General features: G+C 42.2%; 1 protein-coding gene across 1 annotated transcript in view; it reads left to right on the forward strand.

Annotated features, from left to right (window-relative positions):
- Window positions 1-26,998, forward strand: part of iglon5 (IgLON family member 5) — a 53,334-nt gene extending 26,336 nt beyond the window's left edge. The window contains exons 4-10 of the mRNA XM_085364904.1: window positions 7,887-7,965; window positions 13,848-14,080; window positions 15,763-15,882; window positions 21,511-21,642; window positions 21,877-21,997; window positions 23,396-23,547; window positions 26,895-26,998. Coding sequence (XP_085221030.1) covers window positions 7,887-7,965; window positions 13,848-14,080; window positions 15,763-15,882; window positions 21,511-21,642; window positions 21,877-21,997; window positions 23,396-23,547; window positions 26,895-26,998 — 941 coding nt within the window. The remainder of the gene's footprint in view (window positions 1-7,886; window positions 7,966-13,847; window positions 14,081-15,762; window positions 15,883-21,510; window positions 21,643-21,876; window positions 21,998-23,395; window positions 23,548-26,894) is intronic.
- Window positions 26,999-27,283: the final 285 nt, after the last annotated feature.

A 27,283-nucleotide genomic window follows, 5' to 3' on the forward strand; every position in this document is an offset into this window, starting at 1 on the left:
TGTTTGGTCACTTTGTTAACCACATGTTAAAAGGCAAGCATGACCCACATGCAAAAAGCTTTCCCTCTATTTTTTGTTTAGTAGGATGACGATTCCCACACCCGGTGGCGTGATGGAAACACCGAATTCTACTTTACTTGGACTGTGATGGCTTACAAGAGCCTCACAAGAACTACACTTTGGACACTGTGTTTGTAGTAGATTCTGATGTAGTGGAGCTCAATGGAAACCATCATTAAGCTAAGAAATGTCAAAAGAAAATTTATAACGATCGGTGCTAATAGGATCAGAGTTCACTTTGTGACATGTCAGGGATTTGTAATATCCAGCAGTCCATTTTCTTATCCATATTAGGGTCTGGAGGTTATCCAAGCTGTCATATGGTTACCAGTTAATCATAGCGTAAACACAGAGAGACAGACATTCACACCTAATAATTGCCACTGTTGCTTATGTAAACTGCAGCAAGCGCCAAAAGAAACATCACAACCGCTGGCACGCGCTGTGCTTTGATGTCGTTTTGGCTTGTTGTGCATCTCTCGATTTTTGTTACTTTGGTACGCTCAGCCAGGTTGGAGACATGAGTGTACGAGTGGGTTGGTCTTTGGTTTCATTTCAATGATTAATGTTGAAGCAAAAAAATACCCAGATTGAAGAGAGAGAGATGCAGCAACAACTTGAAAAGTGAAATATTCTGGAGAAACCTTTGAAACGCTTAAGTTAATGATATCAAGTGTATCTACAGACTATCTCTCTTAGAAGACCCACTGTAAAATAGAAAACATACACACAAAATAAACTGAATGTAACACCAAGGTGCACATCTGCAGCTTTGATTTACTTGGCGCCATAGAAGGCATCATGCTGCTGTTAGGTTGTCTTGCTGTAGGTATGATATTCCTTTTGTTGCCAATAAAGTATGTTATTGTCAGAGGAAGTTGGATGGCGAGCTAGTTGCAGTGAATCAGTATTTTAAGCTTCTCTTTTAAAGCTGTGACAGCACTTAACCACAAATCTGTCAAATTACCAGTGCACTGGGTGTATTTAGGGGGGTCTACAGGGCCTTGTGTACGGCAGGCAGGAAGGCAGGCCGGCACGCGCCTGTGTGCGCTCGCTGAAAAAGGAAGTAACAGTTTAACTGCTATATTGATCTCAAGAGTGCTAAGGGGTTTAGGCGCCAGTCCAAGGAAAATAGGGGGTAAAAGAAAGCGGTGTGGGGCTCGTCCCTGGTTTTAACACGCTCGGCTTTTCTCCCCAGCCACGCTTGATTCAATGGTAAAGATCTGTGGCTGCCCATTGAAGTTGTACAACTGGTGCATTGAGTACTGTATGGCTCTGTGCACTCTGCAGTGCTCTATTGATTGATGTGTGAAGAGGGATTAGTAGGTGGGAGGGAGCTGAGGGAAGGGAGACGCTGGGTGGGAATGAGCGATCAGAGGCGGAATTGTGGATGCAGCATGTGTACAATAAAAAGGGGCAGATGTCACATCTTTGGTGAGGCCAAGCTAGACACCCGGGGGTGATGACCTGCTTTTCTGTACATGTTGATGGTTTTCATCCTTGTGAGTTCAAGCACTGTTAGCAATTGCATATGTGTTTTTATATATCTGGTCCCTGCAACAGCAGAAAAATACACGACCTTGAGTGACGAGCAGCTAAAAGTCCATCCTGTCCTCTCAATGCCTGAGAATGAGCTTACTAGAGCACTTAATGCCAAAATAAGCTTCAGTCACGTAAACACTCATTTTAGTCATTCCACTGCGTTGCTTCAGCAGGAAAAAACATATTTGGTCTGAAAGGGAAAAATGATATTACCAGACAGATTCAAAACAATTCATTCACCGTGACTTCCCTGACATTTCTTAGATTTCCTGTCAAGTGGAATCCCGCCGACATCCATTTTGCTTCACCAGCAATTGTGAAAAGCAAGCGACCTGCATATCCATCTTGTTGTGCTGTTTGAGTGAGGGATCCAGGTGGTTTCTCACTGCTTGCCCATCACTCTCTCTTTGCTCTCCTGTTGCTCTGTCCCTGACAGGTGGTGCTGAGGGTGGAAACAGCCAGGAGGGGAGTCGGGGATTTCATTGATAGGGTGTAGACGGTTTGAATGAGCAGTGAAGTGAAGGAGAAGAGGACAAGGAGGAAGAGGGTAGGAAAGGGGTTAGTGGTTGGGGAGCTCCAAAGAGGTGGACGTGAGGTTGGATTTGGGCCGTCCAGAGTTAATGGGATCAGACGAGGTAGAGAAAGTGATATCGGTGCTGGTTAATGTTTAATTCCCCCATCCCCAACCCCTTGTCTCTTGCCTGCAGTTCCCTGCATCTGATAATCCTTGGGCTGCCTCTCTTCATCATCAAGGTGTCGAAGGGAAGTGCCTCTGTAAATATTTAATTGGCTGCAGCATGCCGGTGTTAATTATGCGGGTGTGTTTTTCCTTTGCTTTGCTCTCTGCCCCAGCATTTCTGACTATGTCCTTGCACTTTTCTCCCCTTTCATATTAATATTTCCCTATTGTTCCCGCTTTTATGGTTACTACTAAGGCCAATACTGGTATTATCACGCAAAACTACTGCTACAAAACGGCTATATCTGCTTCTCTTGATGTAGTTACTGTCAGTACATGCTGTAATTCTGTATTCCACTACAGCTTTTTCTCTTTCTCAGTAACTTTCTTTCACCTCGCCCCGGTTATTAATCTTCAGCTTTCCCCTTCCACCTTGTGCTATACCTCTCTCCTTCTCTTTTCAATTTCAAAACCACAGCAGCCCCCTTTAAAATGGATTATTGTTATGGGTTTCATTATAGCCTCTGCTGTTATCCGTCTTGACGCCAATCATGCTTTCAGAAGTAGCTTTCCCTCCTCTCTGTGTTTATTTGATCGTCAAGGGCAATGCGAAATAGATGAACAGTACAAAGACAGCCTTTCAAGGACTTTGCAGGCTAAAGTTGTATAGCTCAATAGGGCTATACTCATAAGTGTCTGCCAGTAGCAAGTGCAATTACAAACAGGCGCATGTAAAAGTCAAGAGAATACAAATCACATAATAGATGTCTCGTGGGTACTGAGCAAGCAGCCTTGCAATGCTTTTACAGACAAAAAGACACAATGTAGGGGAGCACAGAGACAAAAACACTGGACCACAAGTGGAGGGAATTATGACCAAGTCTACATTATGGGCAGCAACAGATAATGCGTTATCCACAGATGAGCAAAAGAGGTTTCTGCTTCTGCAGGGTGTATAAAAACAGAATTGAGTAGCAATGCAGTAGTATTGTGTAATCCCCTAGGCATCCCCATACAATTTTATTCTCTTAAAATGTCAAATCCAGACTTGAGGCTCAATGCTATGTGCAGACAAAGGCTTAAGGGGGTCATCTGGACAGGATTCAAGGATGCATTTGTGTCTATCCATGTGCATGTATGATTCTGGAGGAAGGAGGTTCCATTTGTGTGCTAAGCAGGTCGTAGCAAGGACGAGAGATACCAGTAGGCATGACAAGACTGTATCTGGCGTTGACAGCAGCGAGCAGGGAAATTCAATATGCCGGTGGCCACACCAACACCAGGGCTGGCTCTGTTCTTTATTATTCATTCTCATCAATGTTTTTCCCCATCCTTGTTTCAGTGTAGTAAAACAAAGTGAAGATAAAATATTTGTGTGTGCGTGTGTATGTTAGGTAAGCTAGGTAGCTGGTCGTTCAAGATTCCCCGTTGGCAAGCACATTCCTTAGCTGGGTGTCAAGATTTCTGAATCATCCAGGTGGGTGCAGTTTATCATCCTATATGCTGAGGGCCCCAGGAGGGAGAAGAGAAAATGGAGGATTTGAGTTAGGGATCAATAAAGCTGAATGCAACAGAGAAAAGTGACATCTGAAGATTCTGTTTTGGCCATGAAACAGCACAATAGTGTTTCCACACAGGCCTCATTATTGTTTTGTTTGGCCGCGCCTGTTGTGTTTGACCAACGACATTTGAATTAATAGCCTGAAAGGAGTAAACACCATGGTGGGAGACACATGCTGTCATTCAGTAAGATGATGTTTACATTTTGTTTTACACTCAACACTCCCAGTTCACACTGCGGAGCCAGTCTTTTTGTTCCTTCGTCAGAAGCAGGTACTGACTAATTTCCATCAGAAAACATTGTTTTATCAGGTAGTTTAGACACATGTACTGCTGCGTGTAGGACACAAATTCAGATCAGGTAATGCATGTTTGTGTTCATGACTGGATGACTTGGACAGTCATTTCAAAAAAGGAGTACAGTGAACCCAAAGCACATATATTTCTATTTACAAATTAGGGCTGCCAGAAACAATTATTTTGTCAGTGTCACCGATTATTTTTGCGATAAGTCAACTAATCAGATCATGCATCCATGTGCACATGTGAAAACTATAACTTTAATCTGAAAAAAGCCAAACAATAACATTTTTAAGTTATCGAAGTGACCTATATATCATGTTTAACCTGAATAGCAAAGGACCGCGGGGGTTCTGAAAATGATTTGCTAGGAGTCCGGTGTTCTCACCGGCTCTAGTGAGCCTTAATCTTCCAGTCAGCTCGTCTCCAAAAACGTCGGTGCACTTTTGTGATGTCCTGATAAACTGAGCAGATATTTGAAGTTTACACAGCTACATTCTCGCCTGAAAATATCTTAAAAGTTTATTTTGTGACCCAGAAAGAGCAATAAGAGTAATATTAAAACTAAGTAGCTGTCGCAATTGTTGGAAATTGGAATTGGCTGGGCCGCGCTATGAATCCTGGGATAGGTTGGGCCACGAAGGATACACCCGACCCATCCTTCAAATCTGCGGAAAAGGAGGACGCATTTGTTGGAGTCTTCGAATTTGGACAGCCTTCCTCGCGTCACTGTCACGTAATCAGCCTATAAATGCGAAGGATGCAGCCCCTGAATTTGGACACAGCTACGATACCGAGCTCCTTCTTCTTCTTTGGCATTTAACAGCAGCGGGCATCCTTGTAGATGCATTGCTGCCATCTTCTGTTTCAGTCTGTTATTACGCTCTTAAATCCTACTGCTTATTCCTGTGTCCTTCAGGATCTTGTCAGCTATTAAATTAGTCATCAACGATGACATAATAGTGACTAGTCGACTAATCGTGGCAGCCCTATTACACACACACACACACACACATATATGTATAGATAGATAGATAGATAGATAGATAGATAGATAGATAGATAGATAGATAGATAGATAGATAGATAGATAGATGCACGTTGACATCATTGTTTAAACCTCTTTTCTTCACCTTTCCTTACAAAGCACCATGTAATTTTGGGCATGTAGCCCATCCCTGTGGACGTGGTTTGTATGCTTTGCCGTCTGTATTTTTATCAACACGGAGTCGTCCACCTGTCAGGCTCATAATATTATGACTGCTTTTTACAGAATGCTTTTCAGGAAAGTGTATGGTCCCCGCACTGCTCCGAGGGCACCTTTGTCTCAGGACAGAAGTGTTTTCTCAAATACAAATGCTGGTCCCGTTGCATTGATCCATTCGAAGTGACAGGGGTCAAAAAGGGTTATACAGTGGTGAGCGTGTGCTTGAGTCAGGTAGATATTATGCTAAATGTTTGTGTAGGTGTGTTCCTCTGTGTCATTTTTTTGACTCCCGTGTGCCTACATGAAGTCACATTTGTATTTTCCTCAGGGAATGCAAAGGGAATCTTTTCTATTTTTGTTGTCACGGTGGCCTCTTTTATCTCGATGGGTTTGGTCCATAGAAGAGTGTGTGGGTGTACTCACAGACTTGCTCGTCTGTGATTTGTCCTGTGATTCACTGTGGGAGAGGAAGTGTGTGGTGAATGTGTTGACCTGGTTATCATGTTTTGCGGCGCTTAGGAGCGCAGGCAGGGTGATACAGGTTTTAGAATGCAAGGTGCCAATCGAGCTGTGAAAATGGGAATTGAGTAGGGAAATGGGAATAGCTCCCTGCTGGTTTGTAACCTTCGCAATGTTGTGTGGAGCATTCAGCGTATGCACACATCTTCTATTCAATCGATGTGGGTGTATGTGTGTGCTGCATGCGTGTCTCTGTGCTTACATTATTTGATAGAGTGCACCTTTTCTCTGCATGTGCGTCTGTAATTGTGTCTGTGGGGTAGCATATTCATGACATGTCACACAACAGAATTGAATTAACCTAAATATAGTCTAGTGGGTAGAGAGTATAGAGCACTTGAAAGGGAACAGCTGAGGGATTGAGCTGAGGACCATCTAAGTCTTAGATGGAAAGCATAAGCACTGCAACGGTGTGCAATATTACTCCAGAGTAAAAACCACAGACAGCTTTTAAACACTGGACATGATGGCTAATGCGCTACGCCCCTCCTTTAAGCTGTTCTGAGAGGAAGGGAGAGATGAAGCCAGTTCTGGGATCCTTGGCCAGCCTAGATAGCGTAGCAGCAGCACCCATTAATGCGATTACAGCTTTTAGTGGGAGATTTTCAGGGCCAGTTTTATTCTTTGACGTCATTAGTTTATCCTCCTTTCTTGTTCCCTGTCGGTGTGTCAGCAGACAAATATACACATTCACATCGAGGAGCAACCTAAACCTAGACACTCTGATTGCTTATACGCAAAATGAGCCGCATATGCACTGGTTCACATGCATGTAGCCAACACATGACTTAATGAACACACATTCATGATTATAGCCTATATTTGCCATTGTGCAGCCACAGAAGTTATTCCACACTTATATTTACAAAAAGCCAAAGAGAACAGGCACAATTAGTCTTTATTTAAGAGATGATAAATTAGTCTGTAGTGCAGTTAGCACTACAGTTTGAAAACCTTTTGATTAGCGGTCCAAAATGTGCCTTATAATTCAGAAGCCTTTATCATTATTCTTTGTAATCAAAACATGATTTCACAAAGACCCTCCTTTAATTTAAAACTCCCATTTCCCATTTATTTAGTGGTGCACTGCCATTCATTTTGGGTCTCATCTGTTCGAAAATTCTTATACGGCATGCTTAACATGTCGTGGAATTTGTGTGGCTGCCTAACAAACCGTGAGGTTCTTCTTAGCAACTCAGTGCAGCAGGTTCATTTCATAAAGTCACCATTTATTAAACCTCAAGGCTAGACAGCAGCAAAAGCCTATATTGAGGTCATCTTTCAGGCAGTGGGAAGAAAAGATTGTCAGAGACGGAGGGAGGACACAAGCCGCGATATCTAGTGTCATGCTGTGTTTTGGCAGAGTTTAGATGGACAGAGCCAGGCGTCTTACTGGGGAGCGGCTTGCCTCAGTAGGCAATATCACTGCCAGCATATAAGGTCTTTGAGTGCGGTCCAAAAAAGTTTGCGAAATGACTTCAAACTGTTTACTTTTTTTTCTTCGTACCTGAGCGTGTCAGACACTTAGGTAAGCACTCAGGTGCTCTCAGGATTTGTGTCTGTTCTTGTGTCAGTTTGTAATATATGTTTGTGCTACTGCAAGCATGTGCCTGTTTTCTGTGTGTGTGTGTGTGTGTGTGTGTGTATTGGTAGGCAGGATGAGCATCCCTTCTGTTACCGTTGCTGTCCCTTCATTTCACGCTCCGGCAGCTCCGCGTGAATCCTCTTCCCTTTGCTCATTATCAGTGCTGTTCAACGAACGAGCAGCCCACCAGAATGCAGGGTAAAACCAAATCATTATTCAAGTATGGGGGTCAGTGCAGACATTGTGACTCTTTTGTTTAGTATATTTATTACTTTCCCTTCAGAGCAAGCAGGATGCAGGACACATCTCTGGCCTGAATGATTTTGTGAGGTGGTCGATCTTTAAGTATCTTACCTGAGATAGATGAACACTAGCGGAGTGTCTGGTGTTTTTATTGGATGCTGATTGCACTCTTCTCTGATTTTTCTTGGCAGGGTCCAGCGTGCACGGAGCAGAATTCGGGCACCTGCCGGACAACATTACAGTGCTGGAAGGCGAAAGCGTTACTTTGAGGTAACTCTTGATCCTACACCTGCACTGACTGATTACATGAAAAACATGTTTGCCTTCCCACCACCTGTCACACTAGTATAATTGCCAATCCTCTGTCACATAACTTCAATTAGGCATCCTATCCTGTGCCATATCTTCCATCTCTGTTTATTGTAGCTAACTGACTAATATCTGTCAAATGTCACTGGAGTCACCCAGTCCTTCTGAAGTCCAGTCCTGCTCGGTTGGTGGACCCTCACTGCATCCAACCACCACTACCTAGCTGTGAGTGATAAATCAGAAATCACAGCTTTTCTCTGCTTCCAACCAAGCAAAAAAAAAAACCCAGCCAACTTGCTTTTTTTCCTCCTTGCATAGATGTGATCTGGCTTGGCAGTACACTCAGCAGTGCTAGAAAAATAGTGCCCCCCCCCCCCCAAAAAAAAATTCAAGTCAACATTACTTCCATCACCTTTAAACCTACATATCTCCAACAGCTCTGAGCAAATTCTCAAGTTCCCTTTTCCTTTAAAAGAAGACTGGCCTTCCACAAAGATCAAAGCTATTATTCTGAAGCCAAGTACATTCTGTCAATTTTCATTAACATGAAAATGTCTCTCTAAAAAATTTAAATGAAAAACGCTGGAAACCCCATTCTTTTCAGGAAATTTAACTTTAATGGTTCTATTAATAAATAAAGTAATGTGTATAGGATTGTTTTGACCCCCCCCCCCCCCCTTCCTTCCTTCATACAAGGTCTTTTAAAGTTTTTCTTTAGACACTGGCTACTTTTTTACAGTCCTTGTACTTGAACATTTTCAAAGAAAGGTTTTATTGTTTGTTTGTTTTTAATGTATTTATATATTTATCGTATATTTATTTGTTAAGTCAGTTAATGACCTATGAATCAGTTATCTGTAGAAGAAGAACCTACATCAAGGGATAAGCCAGTATTGTGTCTTTACAGAACAACGTAGAACCAATTTTGAGGCACTTTGTTACTAGCAGCCTGTTGCAAAAACACATAATTTGTTCTCATTTCTTAGTTGAAACTATGAAAAATGCCACAGAAAGCAGAGTTTGACAGGCGTAAAATAGTTTTTTTGCACCAACAAAGTGATTCTCACAGAGCTATTAGCCAAACAATATGACATATCTCAGCCTAGTGTGCAGTGTGTCTTTAAAAAATTAAGGAAACTGGACGAGTAGAGGACAAAAGTGGCAGGCCTAAAATACTATGTGCAGCAGATAACCAGTATCTGAAAGTCATGTCCTTAAGAAATTAGAACAAATTCAGCAAAGACCTGACACAGGACCTGAGAGATGCATTTGGCAAGTGGTTGATCCATCTACTGTTCACTGAAGCCTCATCAAAAATGGTCTCGGTGGAAAGGTGGCTGCCAAAAAGCCATTCTTAAGGAATGGAAACAAGAGGAAAAGGCTGAGAGAGAAACATCTGAGGTGTGCCAAATTACTCAAGAACTGGACTGAAAATAAGTGGCAACAGGTTTGACGCAGTGATAAATCCAGATTGGAAATTTTTGGGTTCAAGTTACTGTTAATATGTACAGAGGAGGTCAGGAGAGAGATACAGCGATGAATGTTGAAAGCCATCACAGTGGATGCTCAGTCATAGTGTGGGGCTACATTTCAGTCAGTGGTGTTGGGTATCATGTCAAAATGATGGAATTATAAACTCAGAAAAATGCCATCAGATTTTGATCAACCATGCAATACCATTGGAAGGCGTTTAATTGGGAGCACCTCCATTTTTGAGGATGATAATAATCATGAACACAGCCAGTGGAGTGAATACCTGGATAAAAAAAACACACACAATGGAACACTATCATTCATGGATTAGACTCCCAAGAGCCCGGACCTTAACATTATATTTCATTTCAAGCAGTATGGGATCATTTTGACACAGTGCAGAACAAAAGACAGCCAACAGCCAAAGAAGAGTTTTGGAAAGTCCTTCGAGAAGCCTGGTGAACTATTCCTGAAGACTAGTTAAAGAACTTACTTGAAAGCTTGCCTAAGATACTTCAGGATGTGTTAAAGGATAAAGGTGGTCATACCAAATATTGGCTTTCAAACTCATTAGAAGTTCATTATACAGTATACTGTATTTCCATTTATATTTTCACGTTTCCCATTGTCTTAAAAACTATAAACAAATGAGGGGTGGCTCAAGAGCTTTGGCTTATTCTAACAGATAACATGCAACACCCGGTGATTGGGTGTGGGTTGCACTGTCACTTCACAGGGTATCTTAGAGAGTTACCCCGTACATGGGGAATAACGAAGTTGAGAGATAGTCTTGACATGATAAAGAACGTTTGGTTATTTTGTAATGTTGGTTCTCGGAAGGAGAGACTGTCCAGCCTCAGGCTGCTTGGAGACACATTCCGATTATACCTGTACTGGTTTCATGTCTGCAGAGCTGTTTTATACGTAAGCTGTGGGTCGTGGCTGGCCTAGCCGGAGTGTCTTAAAGAAGTATCAACTAGCCATGGCCTGGGGGCCGAGGTAATTCCCTGTACATATGGAATATGTAAGGAAGTGGCGAAATAGCCTCTCAATCAGAGAACCAAGGTTTCAAAGTAACCGAATGGTCCCAATGTTAATTAGAGGGTTTAAAAGCTTCGACAGTGGGGCTGTGAAGGCATGTTTCTTTCTGAAATGTGTGTGCAAGTTTAGTCTGTGCCGGTCAGCAAATATCTGTCATACAAAAGACTAAAGAGCTTTATAAATAAACTACATTTTAATGTAAAATCACTTGTGCCCAAGTGGCACAAATACTTGTGTTATGCTTGAGACAATGCTGTTTTGTTGGCTTTGATGCGGGCCATTAAGATGAGGCGCATTTGATGCTATTATGGTGCTCATTTCCTCTGGGCTTGCAGTCCTCTAGCAACATCATCAGTGCAGAAGTGATTAATTTTAAAAATAGATTAATAGAGCGTTTGTACACAGATAATGAATTTTTATGATGTATTCTTTCTCAATTCAAGCACACAATGCACAAACAGAAAACTAAGCATAATTTAGTCTTAATTATTTCTCTTCCTTTATTCCTCTACCTGCTAGGGACACGAACATTCGCACATGTCTTCTAGGGCATTGGTTAATAGCTTTCAGGTTTACCTGTTTTATGGGGTTTTTTCTATTATGGTGCTACCATTGCTGGCCTGGCAAGTGATCTAAGATTTACTTTAGTTAAAATTTATCTAGATCAAGTCAGTTAAACATAAAGACAACAGTTGAAGCTGGGTAAGGACATCTAGTGGCCAAGCCAGGTCAAGCCAAGTCTCACCTTTGGCACCTTACACCTCTTCTGCACCATGCCTCAGAATTTCAGCCGCTTTTACTCAAACATGCCAACAGGCTTACATCAAGACTTAAAGAGTGTGTGTTTTAGACTGTATTTAAAGTTTTCTTCCAGAGAAAAACAATGTAACTAAACTGTAACTAATAATTTACAACCGCTTTTTGTAGTAATGTGTTGCTAACAAGCTGTTTTATTTATAATACCATTAAAAGAGTTTACAGACAAATCCAATAAAAGTACAAGTAAAAGAAGCCTATGGTATTGAATGGAGAAACATAACAAATACAGTTACATAGCCTACAGTTACTTACAGTTTTTGCCCGTTGCTTGAACACCATGAACCCATGCCTAGACTAAAGTAACACAACTTGAAGCTTTTGTTACCATACCTCAAACACATGTACCCCTACCTTAAACAAAAGCGCTGCTTTGCACCCCAGTACCAATTATGCAACACACCTACTCCCTCATGCAACACACATGGTCCTGCATGCTACACTCTATTTCATACATAAGACACTTCGCTCACAAAATGAAATCTCAGGGTGCCATTCGGAAAACACATGTATCCAAAATACAAAACACATCGGGTAATTGCAACCACTCAAATACACACCTGAAGGCACCTACTTGCAAAACCGAACACCAATTAGCCAACTACAAAAAGCCCTCAGCGTAGCCATTCCAAGAACTTTGCAAGCATGGATGGAGGGAGAGCAAGAGGATATTTACCCCGGTGCCTAGCGGGAGAGGACATTGCTTGCGATGTTGATGAGGTCCTGTGGCCAGACCCCAACAGACGGCGGGATCCATGAGCCCACTTATGCACAATTGTCATGGTTTTTTGTGTTTACAGTATAGTGTTTTTTCTATTGCAGTACTATTGTGTTGTTGTTGTTTTATTTGCTGTACCTGTATTCATGGTACTGCAATGTACAGTATTGAGTAGGTCTATTTGCGTTTATGGTTGTTTGGAAATGTGTCTCCTGTAAATGTGCCTTCTGAATAAACAATGGGAATCAAGGACTGCAGTGTTTTATGTACAGCAGACTAGTGTGTTCCCCCTGATCTGTGAGTGTTTGCATATGGTGCAGGTATGTGTCATTTTGTCAACAGAGTTACATTTTGACAAAGGAATGTTAGGTTTTGACAGCAGAGTTTAGGTTTTGGGAGTAGAGTTCCAATTTGGCACAGATGTGAATAGTATATTTCCCAGTGTTGTGTCATGTGTACTTGTGTGTACAGTTTTGGCACAGCGAGCGGGGTTTTGCAAAATGTGTTCAAGCAGTGGGCAAAAACTGTAATGGATTGATGAGTATGATAATGAGGTGACTCATAGGCTATAGCCTTGGCAGTCACAGTCTTTCCACCTAATTGAACAATCAGCGCTCACTATCATTATGAAAACACCAGAAGAGGTACTATTTTAAGAGACTGTTGTTTCTTTTACTAAAACTCAAAGACTGAAGCACACATTCAGCTGTAATGTGCAGGCTGCTCTGGTGGCTCGTCGATGCTTAACACTGTACTAAAAGAGAGGATATGCCTAATATGGTCATCAGGGGCATAACTCTTTGAGCACATAAGTCCCACCCATCTCCTATTTGAACCGTTTGCAAAGGGCAGCCAGTCAGAAGAAATGGGTCTAAAGGGAGGAGAACATGAGCTAAAACAACTCTGTTTACAAGGATGAAGTGAAGGGCAGCAGCCAGAGCAGATAAGTAAGGATCTGTTATAGTCCAGGATTAAACATGTGGAGCTTGAAATGAGCATGTGTTTTATATAGATAGCTATAGATAGATATATGTGTGTGTGTGTGTGTGTGTGTGTGTGTGTGTGTGTGTGTGTGTGTGTGTGTGTGTGTGTGTGTGTGTGTGTGTGTGTGTGTTATTTGTAAATTTACCAGCTTTCACCTACACCAATGAAATATTTCAGCAGGTTTAAATATGTGGGATCAGCCATCCAAGGCAAGTGACAGTGGACAAGAGAGGTGAAGAAGAGAGTGCAGGCAAGGTGAAGTGGGTGGAGACAAATGTCTTGGTGATTTCTGACAGAAGGATAGCGGCAAAAGCGAAAGGTGAGGTTTACAAGCTGGTAGTCAGACCTGCTATGATGTATGGTTTGGAGACGGTGCCACTTACAAAAAGACAGGAGGCCAAGCTGGAGGTGGCAGAGCTGAAGATGTTAAAATTTTTTGTTAAGCGTGACCAGGATGGACAGGGTTAGAAATGGGTACATCAAATGGACAGCTTAGGTTGAGCAGTTTGGAAACAAAGCATCGCAGAAGCAAGGCTGAGATGGTTTGGACATGTGCAGGGAAGAGATAGTGGATGGGACAAACAATCCTGAATATAGAGCTGCCAGACAGGAAAAAAGAGCACGACCACAGAGAAAGTTCGTGGATGTTTTAAGGAGGACGTGTGGACGGCTGGTGTGATGGAAGAGGATGCTAGGGGTAGGGTGAGATGGATATGATTCGCTGCGGTGACCCCTAAAGAGAGCAGCCGAGAGAAGCAGAAGATATACTGTTTATATTACACTTGTTAATTACTTCCTGTTTTCCCCGCAGATGCCGTATTGACGAGGAGGTGACCCACAAGGCCTGGCTGAACCGCTCTAATATCCTTTTCACGGGGACAGATAAGTGGTCTCTGGATAGGCGTGTGACGCTGGTCAATAGCAACAACAGCGACTTCTCCATTCATATTGACAAGGTGCAAGTAACCGACGAGGGGCCCTACACCTGCACCTTCCAGGCCAATAACAAGCCGCGCATCGTTCATGTCTACCTCATTGTTCAAGGTCAGCAGCTGGGTTCAGTCAGAACAGGAATCTATTATAAGTGGCTGTTTATTGCATCCGGTACTCTTGGATAATTTCTCTAATATATCCAGAGTGCAGATTTGATTGCCAGTGATGCCGCAAAAAAGTATATATTACACCCATGGTACTGTAAACTGCCCTGGATCTGATTAAAAAGTTTAATTAGGCTTTTTGCTATTCATCCAAACATAGTGCTGTCAGGAGGGTGTGATTGAAGTCTGACTTCCATGGAAGCAATTAAGATGGTTTCTATGGCAGTGTGTGTCAGCATTAGTTTTCTGTAAAATCATGATTGAATGTATACCTAAAATCTATGATAGACAACTTAGTCATTAATGTTTATGATGTCTTGGTGTTTAAGGTATTTATATTTATATGAATGTGAAATTACTCGTGTCTTCAAAGCTCAGCTGGCCTGTGTATGTGTGTGTGGCTACAGTGACAGAAGACTAGTGCAGTGACAGATGAGCCCATTTGTTATTTTCATATGGGCTGTTAAGATTACTTGTCTTTATAAACAGAAAGTTAGGCAGATCAGATGGATGAGCCTGTATGTTGAGTAGATGAGGTACACAGGAGGCTGTCCAAGTGCCTGACTAAATAACTGACAGTACTGGACCTCGACTGGAGCTCAGTCATCAAGTCAGCAGCTAAGTGAGTGAGTGTGTGACTGATCCTTAGTGACATGATGTATCGATGCAGGACTGCCTGGAGGATGGATCTAAGGCCTTTTCCCCCTGCATGTGTCAGATTGTATGCATATTTTGGGGCTACGGAGTGCAAAATGTAGCCATACATCACCGGCAGATTGAGACCAAAAACTTTTAATAGGATATATTAGGTTAAAAATTACAGGGATAAAAACACGAGGTCTGGCTCAAAGCTCACAGGTGGCAGAGACAATGTCATCTGCTTTGCTGGAGATTTCACATCACACTGCAGCCAAGTAACACTCTTGTCTGCAGGGTCCAAAGCTTGGCACAGATGACCATATATACCCAATTAAATGCTCAATTCCAAGTCGCCCACATTTCCCACCCTTGCTTGATAACACACAAAATAATTACACCCTCAAGTCAGTGTATCAAGCAGGAGCAGCTTTACCACCACTCCAATCTGTACTTTATTGCTGCAAGTATTCAGCTCCAGCAAGATAGAGAAAAGTATCTTCGGTAGATGTCTCACAAAAAAGCAATCTCAGAGCCAGGCTCATTAAAAACAATGATAATGGGCTATTTAAATTCAAGGGCCACCTCGTTATCAAACTAACTACATGCACAGCATCCCCAACACTTTGAGTTAGGGCCAAAATGGTTTTCAGGGGTGGTCATACTCACTGAAACAGTAGAAGTAAAAATTCCTCCAATACCACTTTTGCAAGTGCCCTTTCTTTTTCAAGACAAAACTAGAGTCAGTGTCAAGAGAGGGAAATGGTAATATCCATTTGCAGGAATTTAGGATTGCTGCAATGGAATGAAGGAAGAATATTGTTGCACAGTTCAGTAAACACTCAAGCATAGATCATTAATCAGCGGATTGTGTGTCTGTCTAAGCTGCAGAGATTTGCATCATATGTTAAACACCTTAATAGGATGTAAAGCTGTACCTTATCAATAATGTATTTCGAGGTCATATTTTAATGGTGCGATCCTGTTTTTCAGTGCCAGCCAGAATCGTCAACATCTCAAAAAATGTGTCAGTGAACGAGGGAGAGAATGTAAACCTCTATTGTCTGGCAGTCGGCCGGCCTGAGCCCACTGTCACCTGGAAAGAACAGAAATGTAAGCTACCCCTTCGTGCTTGCTTGCCTTAACATACAGAGATCTAATGTTCACAGCTTCACCTTTATCTCCCTGCCTTTACATTCATCCCTGACACTCATTCGCCTGTTAAAGCCTTTTTTTTCTCCCAGCCTATAAGCTTATCAGCATTCAGCTCATGTTCACGTCTTTATCCCTGGCTTCTGTGTCATCATTCTTAAACCCAGCTGTTTAGTTTGTCCCCATCTTAAATTCATACTCCCGCATTTCCCCATGTCCCAATGTTTTGTCCCAAATAACCACACATTATACGTAATTATCCCCACCGCGCCGCCCGTAATCATCAGCATCTGTCTTCATCCACCTTGTCAACCAGCATCGTGATGCCAACAGCCACTTTTGGCACCAAATCAGCTATTTTAAACCTCTTCTGGTGTGAGGAATTGGAGCTTGTTCAGGGTGGTCAGGAAGCGCATCTTGATAGATGAAGTCAGTCAGTCCATTTGATCTAATCAGCGCAGCATTATTCCATGTTAGCTCTCGTTTTCGTCATCGCCGATGTCCAAAGTCAAACAAATAACCTTTATCTGGTCTCTAGAGATTGAAGAGTTCACTTTTTGGTCTTTTACTTTTTTGCCAAAATTGCAATTTGTAGTTTCTGTCTCATCTGTTTGACACATAAAGAAAATTGCTATGTACTGAATATACCACTGTGCTATGACTCAGAGTTTCAGCTGTTTGTTTTCAGAGAAAAGGTTGAGATGTTAATTTATTTTCTTGCTGTTTCTGTGTTGTGGGATAAACTGGAAGCTTAAGAGCTCTGTGACAATGGGTGAATTATCAGAATTGAACTTTCTTGTTTATAATATCAGCATGTGTGCTAGAAAGTTTCATAATATCCTTTGCAACTGACAGATGAATATAATAGGAAGCTGCGAAGCAATAAGGATCATTATTTTACAGTTTTTCATTTTTTATTGTTGGTTTCAGCACTTTTTTGCAGACTTTTTTTTTCACACAACAGAATTGGCTAACTTGTAGCCTGACTACAGCTGTAGCAACACAGATCAAATGCAGTAGCAAGCAGCAGTAATAAATAGGTCAGTGTGAACAACTACTGAACACGATGTAATTATACTGCCGATAAATGCACAACCTACTGTAGTGCTGCACTTACAGACAGCTTTGGGCTTACTCAGAGGCCTGTTCCTTCTCTCTTTCTGTTTGTGACTGGGTTATCATGCTGTGAACAGTATGTCCTTCGCTGTACAGTTAGTGCTTATGAACCTACACAGTACACTACAGTACCTCAGGGAGGGACAAACCCAGGAGTGATCACACACACCCACAGACACACAAAATATAGAGGAGAAAAGGAAAGCATGCATGAATGCACACCTGCAGCAAACACGCACACAACCTCACATCACAAACTCTGTGCAGTTGTCCTCTCTTGAAAGTCCACAGCATTTCTCCTCTCTCAGCAATAATCCTCCCTCTCTAACCACCCCACCAACTCAAACTGCTTCCCCACCCCCCTATAACCCCTCTGCTTGCAGAGAAAGAGATAGGGCCCACATTGCTATTCCGTAGGAGTCTCTGCAACCAAGCCATCAGTTGCAGAGGACCAGGGGTGGTAGAGAAAGGAGGGGGGTCGAGCCCAAAGAAACAGCAAGAAGCTGCCGGCCATCTGTCCCCATTACTCAGAGACTGCATAGAGAAACTGCAGGGAGGGGCAGTGAGAAGAGGAGTTGAAAGTTGAGCAGAAAATGCGTATGCAGTACACCAAGACGTGGTAGAATAGGAGGAGGAGAACCACCTGAAAGGTGAGGGGGATGAGGGGGATATGCTAAAAGTCTTTGACCCCTTTGCGTCCCGTCTGCAGCTACCAGACTCCTTATTCACATACAGATAGTAATACCGCTCGGCGCTGTTATTTGCAGCCGCCGTCTCCTTCATCTTCACCAGAAGCACAGATACAATCTTTTGCACCCATTCACTCTCTCTGGCATCCATCAGTTGACCCACACAGAGGCATACAGGCATTTTGTCTTATCCAGTTAAATACACCAGCACAGCCCAGGCTTATCATTTGACGTACCATCCATTAAATCCTGCAGTAACACAGTCTTAGAATAGATGCTTATGGCTGTGGAAGGAAGGTGATATTCTTTTGGTGCCAACTAAAACTCTCGGACAGGATGATAAGTATAATTGTTGCGTATGCTTATAGAATATATAAATAGGTTAGTTACAGTTGATGGCAGTAGATTGGGCTTTGATATTTCTGGTAGGTGTTCTATGGGCTGGGATGCTAAACTCAACAGCAGTGCCGTCATAATTAAAATATGGTTTGTTTGGCTCCAATTCAGTTCGAAGGCTGGCAACAGGAAGGCGGTAAGCAGAGGGAAACAAATCCAAATGGGCGACAGGCTTAAACACTATATGGGTACAATAAAGGATAGATGACTAGATGATAGATGACTGTCAGATGACCTGTGTATGTTGGCAAGAACACTGAATACTGAGTACAATTTATCATGCACATGTAATTTGGGAATAAGGAGCATGTGTGCAGGTGGGTGGGGAAATTAGGTAACTGGAAAGGAGGAAAGAAGTCTGATGGCTTCCAGTCAACAGGTGGTCAAACAGTGTTCCCAGAAGCACCTTTATTTTTTCAACTGTGAAGTGTTTCCACTAAGCATATATGTCGGACACTGTGCTTTCATAAACAAATGTTTATGGATTTGTGTTAACGTGCAAGACTTGGACTGCGTTATATCTTGATTTAACAATCTGTTAATCTATTTCCTCAAATCATAATACTTTCCCAGCTATGAGCACATTTGTTCATTCTAAACACAGTAAAACTTTAAAAAATTGCTTCCAAATATTTAATGAGTCCCCCAAAAGACCTGGGAACTGTGAAATGTAGCAAATGTTAATAGGTTGTCCTTTGTTTTTACATGCCACGATCAAAAAGGAGCTTGAAATTTAAGTCCATTGCTGATCAAGCAACATTTCGCAGATCCAAAGTGCAGGAAAAAACATGGGAAAAACAATTTGAAGTGTTCTTGAGGAATTTTAGTCATACACGTGTAAAGCACTGGGGTGCACTGGCCTTGAAATTCTACTGTATCATTTAGATCAATTGACACACATTACAGCTGCTATATGCTACCAGAATGACTGGTTTTATCATTTGTTAGACTGCCCACCCATCTCTGTTTTAACCTCACATCAGACCACTCTGCCTTGACTGTAGTTTTTGTAATGGAAATGGATAAGAGGAGCCGAGAAATCAAGTGCCCTGGTAGTCTAGTCAAGCTCAAAGTGCTGCCGGGGAAATAGAGCACGGTTTCACTGTTGCGGGCCAGAACTCTTGATCCTTTTCCCCCCTCTTATTCACAAACCCTGTCTCTTCCAAGGTGCAATCCAACTATCTCTGGTGGTCAGGAGTCAGGCTCCTTCAAAAGCCATAAGTGGTTCATGGAGCTGTATTTTACAGACCATTGTGGGAGTGCCAAGGGCCGGCTCCGCTCAGATATGATCTCCCACCAAAGTGGAGAGAGGTGTGCAATGCAGGTCCAGAGATCTCAGGGGATGGAGAGGGAGGGGAATAAAGGGGGAGTGCAAGGACTGCTTTGCGATATTACATCATACATAGATGCTATGGATGAAAAGTCCATGAAAAAAACCTAATATCAAATAACCAACCTGACATCTGTCACTGTTTCTCTCGTTATGTTGCCATTTCTCTCCTTTTTTCTTTATCTGTACATCTGTGTATCTCTTTCAGTCTCTTACACGGTATCGCTGTCAAATTACCACACTCTGTGTCTGTAATTCTCAATTTATAACTCGATTGCTCTCGGGTTTTTTTATTCTTTGCTTTGTCCTTTTGATTTCTTTCGTCACCTGTAACAGCCTCGTGTGTAATTTCTCCAGTGTTAGTTGTCTGATTCTATCTCTTCTCCTTCTTCCCTCTACGCTGCCACAGCTCCCTCCTCCTTGCAAAGCTGGGTGCTCTGCCTGCTTGACAGAGATGTCACAAGAGAGCAATATTTATTAGACTAATCGAATGAGTGAATAACATCTCACCCACCCCACCCCATCAACCACGGCTCACCCGGGTGGCACAAGCAGCCATCACGGCGGTTGTCGCTCGCTGCTCAGCCTCTGCTGCAGCAGCTGCAAATAATCGTCTCCAGCTCAGTAGCCGCACTAATAATCCTCCAGTATAATCTTCAATTAGAACCGCCACGCTAATCTCTGACAGGAATAATCGTGGCGTTTAGCGTCTTTTTTATGTGTGCGTGTTTGCGTTGGTGTTCCTCTCAAACGTACTCAGGAGCTGTTTGTGTGTTTGTTAAGGGAAGTAAAGGTCTGCTGATTGACAGTGACTTGGTTTGTGTGTTTTGGGAACTGGGTGGGGGCTTTGAAAGGGGAAAGTGTGCAGCAATTTAAGAGCTGGATTTCCTTGTTAGTGGTGAGATTATATATTATGTTGTGTTCCACAGTCTGACTTCTTTAATGGGGTAAAGGCAAAAAAAAAAGGCCTAATGGTTTCGGAGGCTGCGAGACAGCTGGCTGCTGTGCTTACAGGAGGAGGGGGTGCACGCTCGCTATCATTCTTCTTCTCCTTGCACTCTTTCTCCCTCGCTCTCTTTTCCACTGTCGAACCAATAACACCCACAGCATCCATTCCCTCACATGAAGGAGCAATAACTTGTAGCCTGTCCCCTCGACTCTCCTCTCTGAAGAGATTCTGTGGCTGTTTTGTCGCCCAAGGAAAAAGACTGAAAGTGTGAGACTGACTAATTTGTTTTTTTGTTCACCTGGGAGTTTGTCAACATCAAATAACCGCCAAATATTCTTGCTCGCCGCGTAATGTGGTGAATGAGCAGTCGTCCCCCCCCCCCCCCCCCCCCCCCAGTGTGTCCAACGCTTAGAAAGCAAAGCTTACAATTTCCCCCGACAGTATAAAAGTAGTAAAAGAGTCACTGCTGTCACATTGTGTTTACTTACTTTGCATGTGCGAAAACATCAACTGAAGAAATGAGCATTTGGGCCAGGAGATAAAAATTGAATTATAATATTTTTTTCGTAATTATACACACCTTAATGCTCATAATAAGTATCATCATGCACTGTATTGTTGCATTGTTAACTATTTGAGGTTTTTCTATAATCCAAATTAATATTTCTAAATTGCGATAAACAATAAATACATGAGGAAGTTGCCATTTGAGTATTGATAATAAAAGAATGGACATTCAGCTGTTCCTTTATTTGCCATGGGGTCAGATTTCACACCAGGTGCCCTTCCTGATACAGACCTCCCATTTATCCAAGCTCGGGCCGAGCGCTTGGTTTTGACCCCCTGAGGCTGTTTTTGTGTCTCATCTTGGTCTCAAACTGTGAGTCTTTCACATGTAGGGCGAATGTGTTAACCACAACTTAAGTAGTAACCAAGGTCAGCCCAACGTCACTTCTTGTAAATGTTCTTGAATAATGCATTATATGTTGTCATCTAATATGTGCATCTTGGCCTCTCAAATGACATTAGCCTCAGCTAAAAAAGCTTAAATCAGTTGCCTGCATCACCTTGCATATGATTTTTAGTGACCTTTGACTTCTACCTAATAGATGGGACATTGCGTGAGGGGGAGTTCCTGGAGATCACAGAGATCACAAGGCAGCAGGCGCAGGACTACGAATGTATCACCAACAATGGTGTGGCCCCTCCAGACCAGCGTAAGGTCATAGTCACAGTCAACTGTAAGTATCCCACCTGTGCGCTGCACAAAATGAACTCCATGTCCACAGTGATGTATTAATAATATATGTTAATGATTTAGATGCTTTATTATGTATACATTTTAAATTTGTTCTCTGCAGGTGCTTTTTAACCTTGTGGCTAGACCTGCCTTTTTGGTTGAAGTGAAGCTAAATGTATACACATTACTCATTCCAGTCTCTCTGTTTGTGTTTTCTCCTATCCTTCTCTACCAGACCCTCCCATGATCACAGACATGAAAAACATGCCAGCCCATTTGGGGAAGACAGCCATCTTGCGCTGTGAAGCCATGGCAGTCCCGCCGGCCTCCTTTGAGTGGTACAGGGATGATCATAGGTGAGAACACTGTCAATTTAGGTGCCAATTTGTCTGCTATGAAGCCTCCTGAATCTTTCAGTTATAACATTTGGTACTGTTCTACTTACACGGAATAGGCAGACTGGGCGAAGATCACGTATACGCTGGTTGAGGCAGGTGTACCTGTTTGAAGCCTGATATTTGCTCGCCAAATCAGCATTCCATTTAATATCACAGTGAATTACAGGTGCGCCCTGCTTATCAAGCTAGAAAGACATCGCTAGCGTTGGCTGCAAATGCCTGAGGGGAACTTCAGCTCTCATGCAGATTTAGTCATGTCCTGTTTCACAACCTAAACCCACACACGAGTGGGTAAACTCATGGTTGCTCATCTCCATCTTTTACATACGATCTATGATCCACATTTAAAATATCCTTTTTTATATATATATACATGAGTTGAAGCTTTATAGAAAATGCTTTTCCCCAAGGGGTTATGTTAAGCAAACAACTTGCAGGTGTCATTAACTCGTGTTTTTGTTTTGTGGCATTGATTTGATTGGTTGACAACTCAGTGCAGCGCCACAAAAGTAACAGTTTGTCTGGTTAGAGGGAGTAATTATAAGCCACAGCCAAACCACTGTTTTTTTTTAACCATCTGTCGATAAACAGTAACAAAAAAAAAAAAATGCAATAATTAAAATGTGACTTGAGGATTATTAAAATCCATCCAGTGCGCAGCAGGTTAGAGAAGAGGGGGGAGAAAGAAAACAGATTTAGCCATTTAAAACTCAATAATGTATTCATCTTCTTTTGCATTTTTGTTTTAAAACCCCCAGAATAAGGAAACATTATTCATAAAATTTGGGTAATTTTGTGTCTTCATTCTCATAAGAGAATGGTTCAAATTGAACATTTTCAGACAGAGAATTCATTTTTCAGCCATGTACTGTAGATGTGGTTTTGGCTGCTGCTGATGTACCTAACCTCTGGCATTAGTATATATCTGAGATAATCATGTATATATTGCCATCTCCGGAGAAATATTAGCTTGTTGGCAACATATTTCCTCTATATTACAGACACATAAACTGCCCCTCCAAGTTTGTAAAAGGTCCCAGAGAGCGTAGAGGAGTCAGGGTGATTTGGCATCAGGCGAAGCACGACACAGAAGTACTTAGACAAGGCTTTGCTAGCCAGAGAGAGTTGTTAATAGAGTATAATAGGCCCCAATAGGAGGTATCAGTCATTTATGGGCTGAGACTACAAGGTGAGACAGAACATAGAGATGAGGGCTATTTTGCACGTTCGTCTCTCTGAGCAAAAAGTTTCTTGTTCACACTGACTCGAGTGTGATGTTATTTTCTGTCACCAATTTTCTTGTCTTTCCTTTCTACTTTCTCCCTTTGCTTTTGTTACTGCACGATGGCTACCCAGGCCGGTAGAGAGTGACAACACCCTAAGGATCAAAAATGAGAAGACACGCTCGCTGTTGCTATTCACCAATGTGACAGAGAAACATTTTGGCAACTACACCTGCTTTGCCTCAAACCGTCTGGGGGCTTCCAACGCCAGTATGCTGCTGTTTAGTAAGTTATCACACACGACTAACTAAACGCAGGGGCTTCAGCACACAGCAGGGTATATGTATGCAAAGAGATTTCAAAAATACACTTACGTTTGACATCAATCATCGTGCAAGACTTGAAACACGCATGACCCACTACCACAAAATTATATGCAATGACATACTGTTTTTCCCTCTTCGCCCACTCTGTTTACGCTCTGCACACAGCACAGCATTTTCACAGCCTCTTCCTGCCTCCTTCTTCCCATTTTCGTTATTCTCCGCCCCATTAAAGCTTTGCTTGCGTATATTACCATCTCTCTTCCCCGAGTTCCTTCAAACTCTCCGTCTCTCGTCCGTACACATTCCCGTCTGCACGCACACACACAGACTGTCGCTCGACTCTGTCCCGTTACCCAAGAAGTTGTCATTTCTCTCGGAGCCCAATTCACATTAACCGTCCCCAATGAGCGATTTCCTACCCTTCCATTTCCCGACACCCCCCACCCCCCCTTTTGTGAATTCAGCATTACCATCTTAAGTGAGTCCTTCATCTATCCCCTTTCTTCTTTCATTCCCGTGCCCATTATCTCGGCCAGTCTCCCTTCAATGACTCCTCCGTCAGACCCATATATCTTCCTGCTCTCTTTTTCCACCACCGCTGCCACTTCTGTCAGCCTATCTCTCCATCATCTGTCCTTTTGCCTCCTTTTTCCTTCCTAATCTCCTCCTGCCATCATTAGAACACAACAAACTCCTTTCTGTTCTGGACCGGGCACAGAAAATCGCAGCATAATCGGATACCTTTGTGGCATTTCTATTCATACCCTGTCCCTCACTGTCATTGCCTTCCCTGACTTTCTTTCCCTGCTTTCATACAGATTGTTTCAGCATTTAAAGGTGCCACATGCAGCATTTTAACATCAACAACCACTATCACATCAAAATTGGCATATTATCATAATTACCCCCTACCAATGAGTCCATTACTGAGACCATTGGCAGTCTGTACTAGGTTTCACTTCACACTGATACTTTATAAGCCACCAGGTTAGATTTTTGAAACCTAGTAGACTACATAAAAGCACAAGAGTGGGTTAATTAAGGGTTCTTACAGTTGCCCATTCAAGCATTATGCAATGCCTTACTGCAAGTACCATATTCTTGATGGTATGCTGAGTTACATTGAATAAGCTGCTGTATTAACTTTTATTCATGACTGTTCCTCTTTAATAAGGTTATGCTGTATCTATAGTGGTTCAGCGTGTAAGCTCCATAGATCCATCTCTAAAATAGGACTACACATCCCATCTCAGGCCCACCTTATCATAAACAACACATGTGCCTAGCAGCACTGAGGTGATACCTGTGGATGGAATCTGACTAAATTATAAATCAAAACACACCCTGGAGGACCAACAACAGAATTCCTGCTTAGCCTGTCCCTGTACTATTAATCCAGTTTTAGGTTATCACTCCAGCATTTAATGGCTTTGCAACTTCAGATGAACCACTTTAACTTTCTTAAGTTTCACAATAGCCTTTTTTCCCCTTGCTTTTAACACACAGGTGTAAAAATGAATAATTTATCTGGGTCACACGTTGTGTGGGTTTCCAGCGCCAGCAGTGTTGCACTGTTTCGCTGTTTGACAGGCTAAATGGAGTGAAGCGTGATGAATGTTATTTACATTTAATATGTCAACCCTGAACATGTTTCATGCAAGCTTTTCATGGGTTGTAACTTGACACTGAGTATATTTGTGTCGCTAAATTAAGAAATGTAATAATTTAGACCTCATGGTGAATATTTGTCAAACTGGTAATATTAATAATTGCTAAATTTCATTTCAAATGCCCCTTTCATTATGAATGTTATGACATGTCAGAATCAGACGAAACGTGCATCCATTTCTGGCTTTTCAGTGTCATTTGAATATATTAAATGTTGGTTTAATAGCGTTACTTTCTTTTAAAATTAACCCACCCCTTATCTTTTGATAAGGTGCAGTGATTTACTGAAACATGCAAATATAAATGTGAATACAGTATATAAGGCACGAACTACATTGTTAGAGTAAAATTGTAACAACCTTGAAAGTCAGTATTTGGTAAAACCACCTTTACTTTTAAACACAGCCTGAATTCTCTTAAGCAAGTTTTTTTTTGTCATTTCTTTGAGTAGTCTTAAAGAACAGTTCTCCAGGGTTCTTGAAGGACATTCAAAGCTCTTCTTTGGATGTTGGCCGCTTTTTATTCCGTTCTCTGTGAAAATGACCCTTCAGGAACGTCAAGGTCCACAACTGATAGTACTCGATTGTGTGTTTTCTATCCAGGTATTCTTTTACTCTTTTGCCAGTGTGTTTGGTATCATTGCCACGCTGAAAATCAGACACTTTCAAGATGGATTGCATGTTTGCTCAAAATCTGATGGTACTTTTCAGTGTTCGTAATTCCATCAGCATTCACAAGCTCTCCAACACCACTGGCTAACAGTGTGTTTTGAACTCACTTCCTGTGTAGATATTTCAACCAAACATTCTCTCAGTTTCTATGTCGAGTCTTTGATGGATTTTTCCTATTTCTTGAGGACGTGGCTCTCAGTTACTGTTCAGTCACTTGCCCTTTTGTCCTCTACTTTTCCAGTTTCCTCAGATTTTTTAAGAACACACTGCACACTATATCAAGATTTTACTTAATAGCTCTTTGTTAATCACCTTATTAGTGCAAAAATACTATTTTATGTCTTTCGATCTATGTTGTCTAAAACGTTGAACTACATAAAGAGGAACACATTATGCTTTATCAACAGGCTGCTACTAAAAAAGTGCCTAAAGACACAGTTAGGCAGCTTTAGTTGTGCTTGAATGGTTCAGAGGTCAGTGCTCACAGTTGGCTTAACAAAAAAACAACAACAACAAAAAAACCATTCTCCTGAAAATAGCCAGGTAGGGGTCAGAGGGGTGGATCAAAACTTTTGCACAGTAATACGTGCTGATTACCATTTCCCTACTAAGTACACAGTGATATCAAATGAGACCAAAAGCTCGGCTGTTTCATCGCAAAAACAAATACACCCCCCCCCCCCCCCCCCTGCCTTTTCCTAGCACTTAGAAAATAGGAAATGTAGTTCATATTTCAAGAAACACCATTTCCCTAATGTAAAACACATTGTTTACAGTAATTATGCCAGAGTATCAGAATTAATTCTGTTAATTAACTGTAATATGTTTAAAAATGTATACAGGCTGTCACAGAAATAGACTCCTCATTTATACCGGTGGTTGTAGCGTTCTTTGTGTTTTTAACAATGCGTTTCCCCGCTGCCCCCCTGTGCTCCCCTCTCCTCTTCTTTCCATTCTCTCTGTCCAGGACCGGGGGCCCTACAGGGGCGAGGGACCGGTTTACACGCAGGGATAAGTGTCATCGTGTGCGTTTGGGTTTCCCTCTCTGCTGCTCTTCTGCTGAAGGTGTAATGATCAAACTCCACCTGGAAACGTCCCTGAGCACCCCACCTCTCCCTCCCCGCCCTCTCTCCCACTCAACGGAAGGAAAACGGAAATGAAATTCTTTAATTGCGAACCCATCACTGTGAACAAAAAGAATATGCATTATTCCAGAAGCCATTGAATCATTGCATCAAACACAAAACTCCCCCCATCACCTCACCCCACCCGCCCAATCCCCCACCCCCACCCAGCGCCCTCAATTGAATTTTAAGGTCAGCTCACACTCATTATCTCTTTCTCTCACTCTTTCCC

The sequence above is a fragment of the Diplotaxodon limnothrissa genome, linkage group LG11, assembly GCF_057381915.1.
Source record: "Diplotaxodon limnothrissa isolate DT_005_m linkage group LG11, D_limnothrissa_male_GT1.1, whole genome shotgun sequence".
Classification (NCBI taxonomy): domain Eukaryota; kingdom Metazoa; phylum Chordata; class Actinopteri; order Cichliformes; family Cichlidae; genus Diplotaxodon; species Diplotaxodon limnothrissa.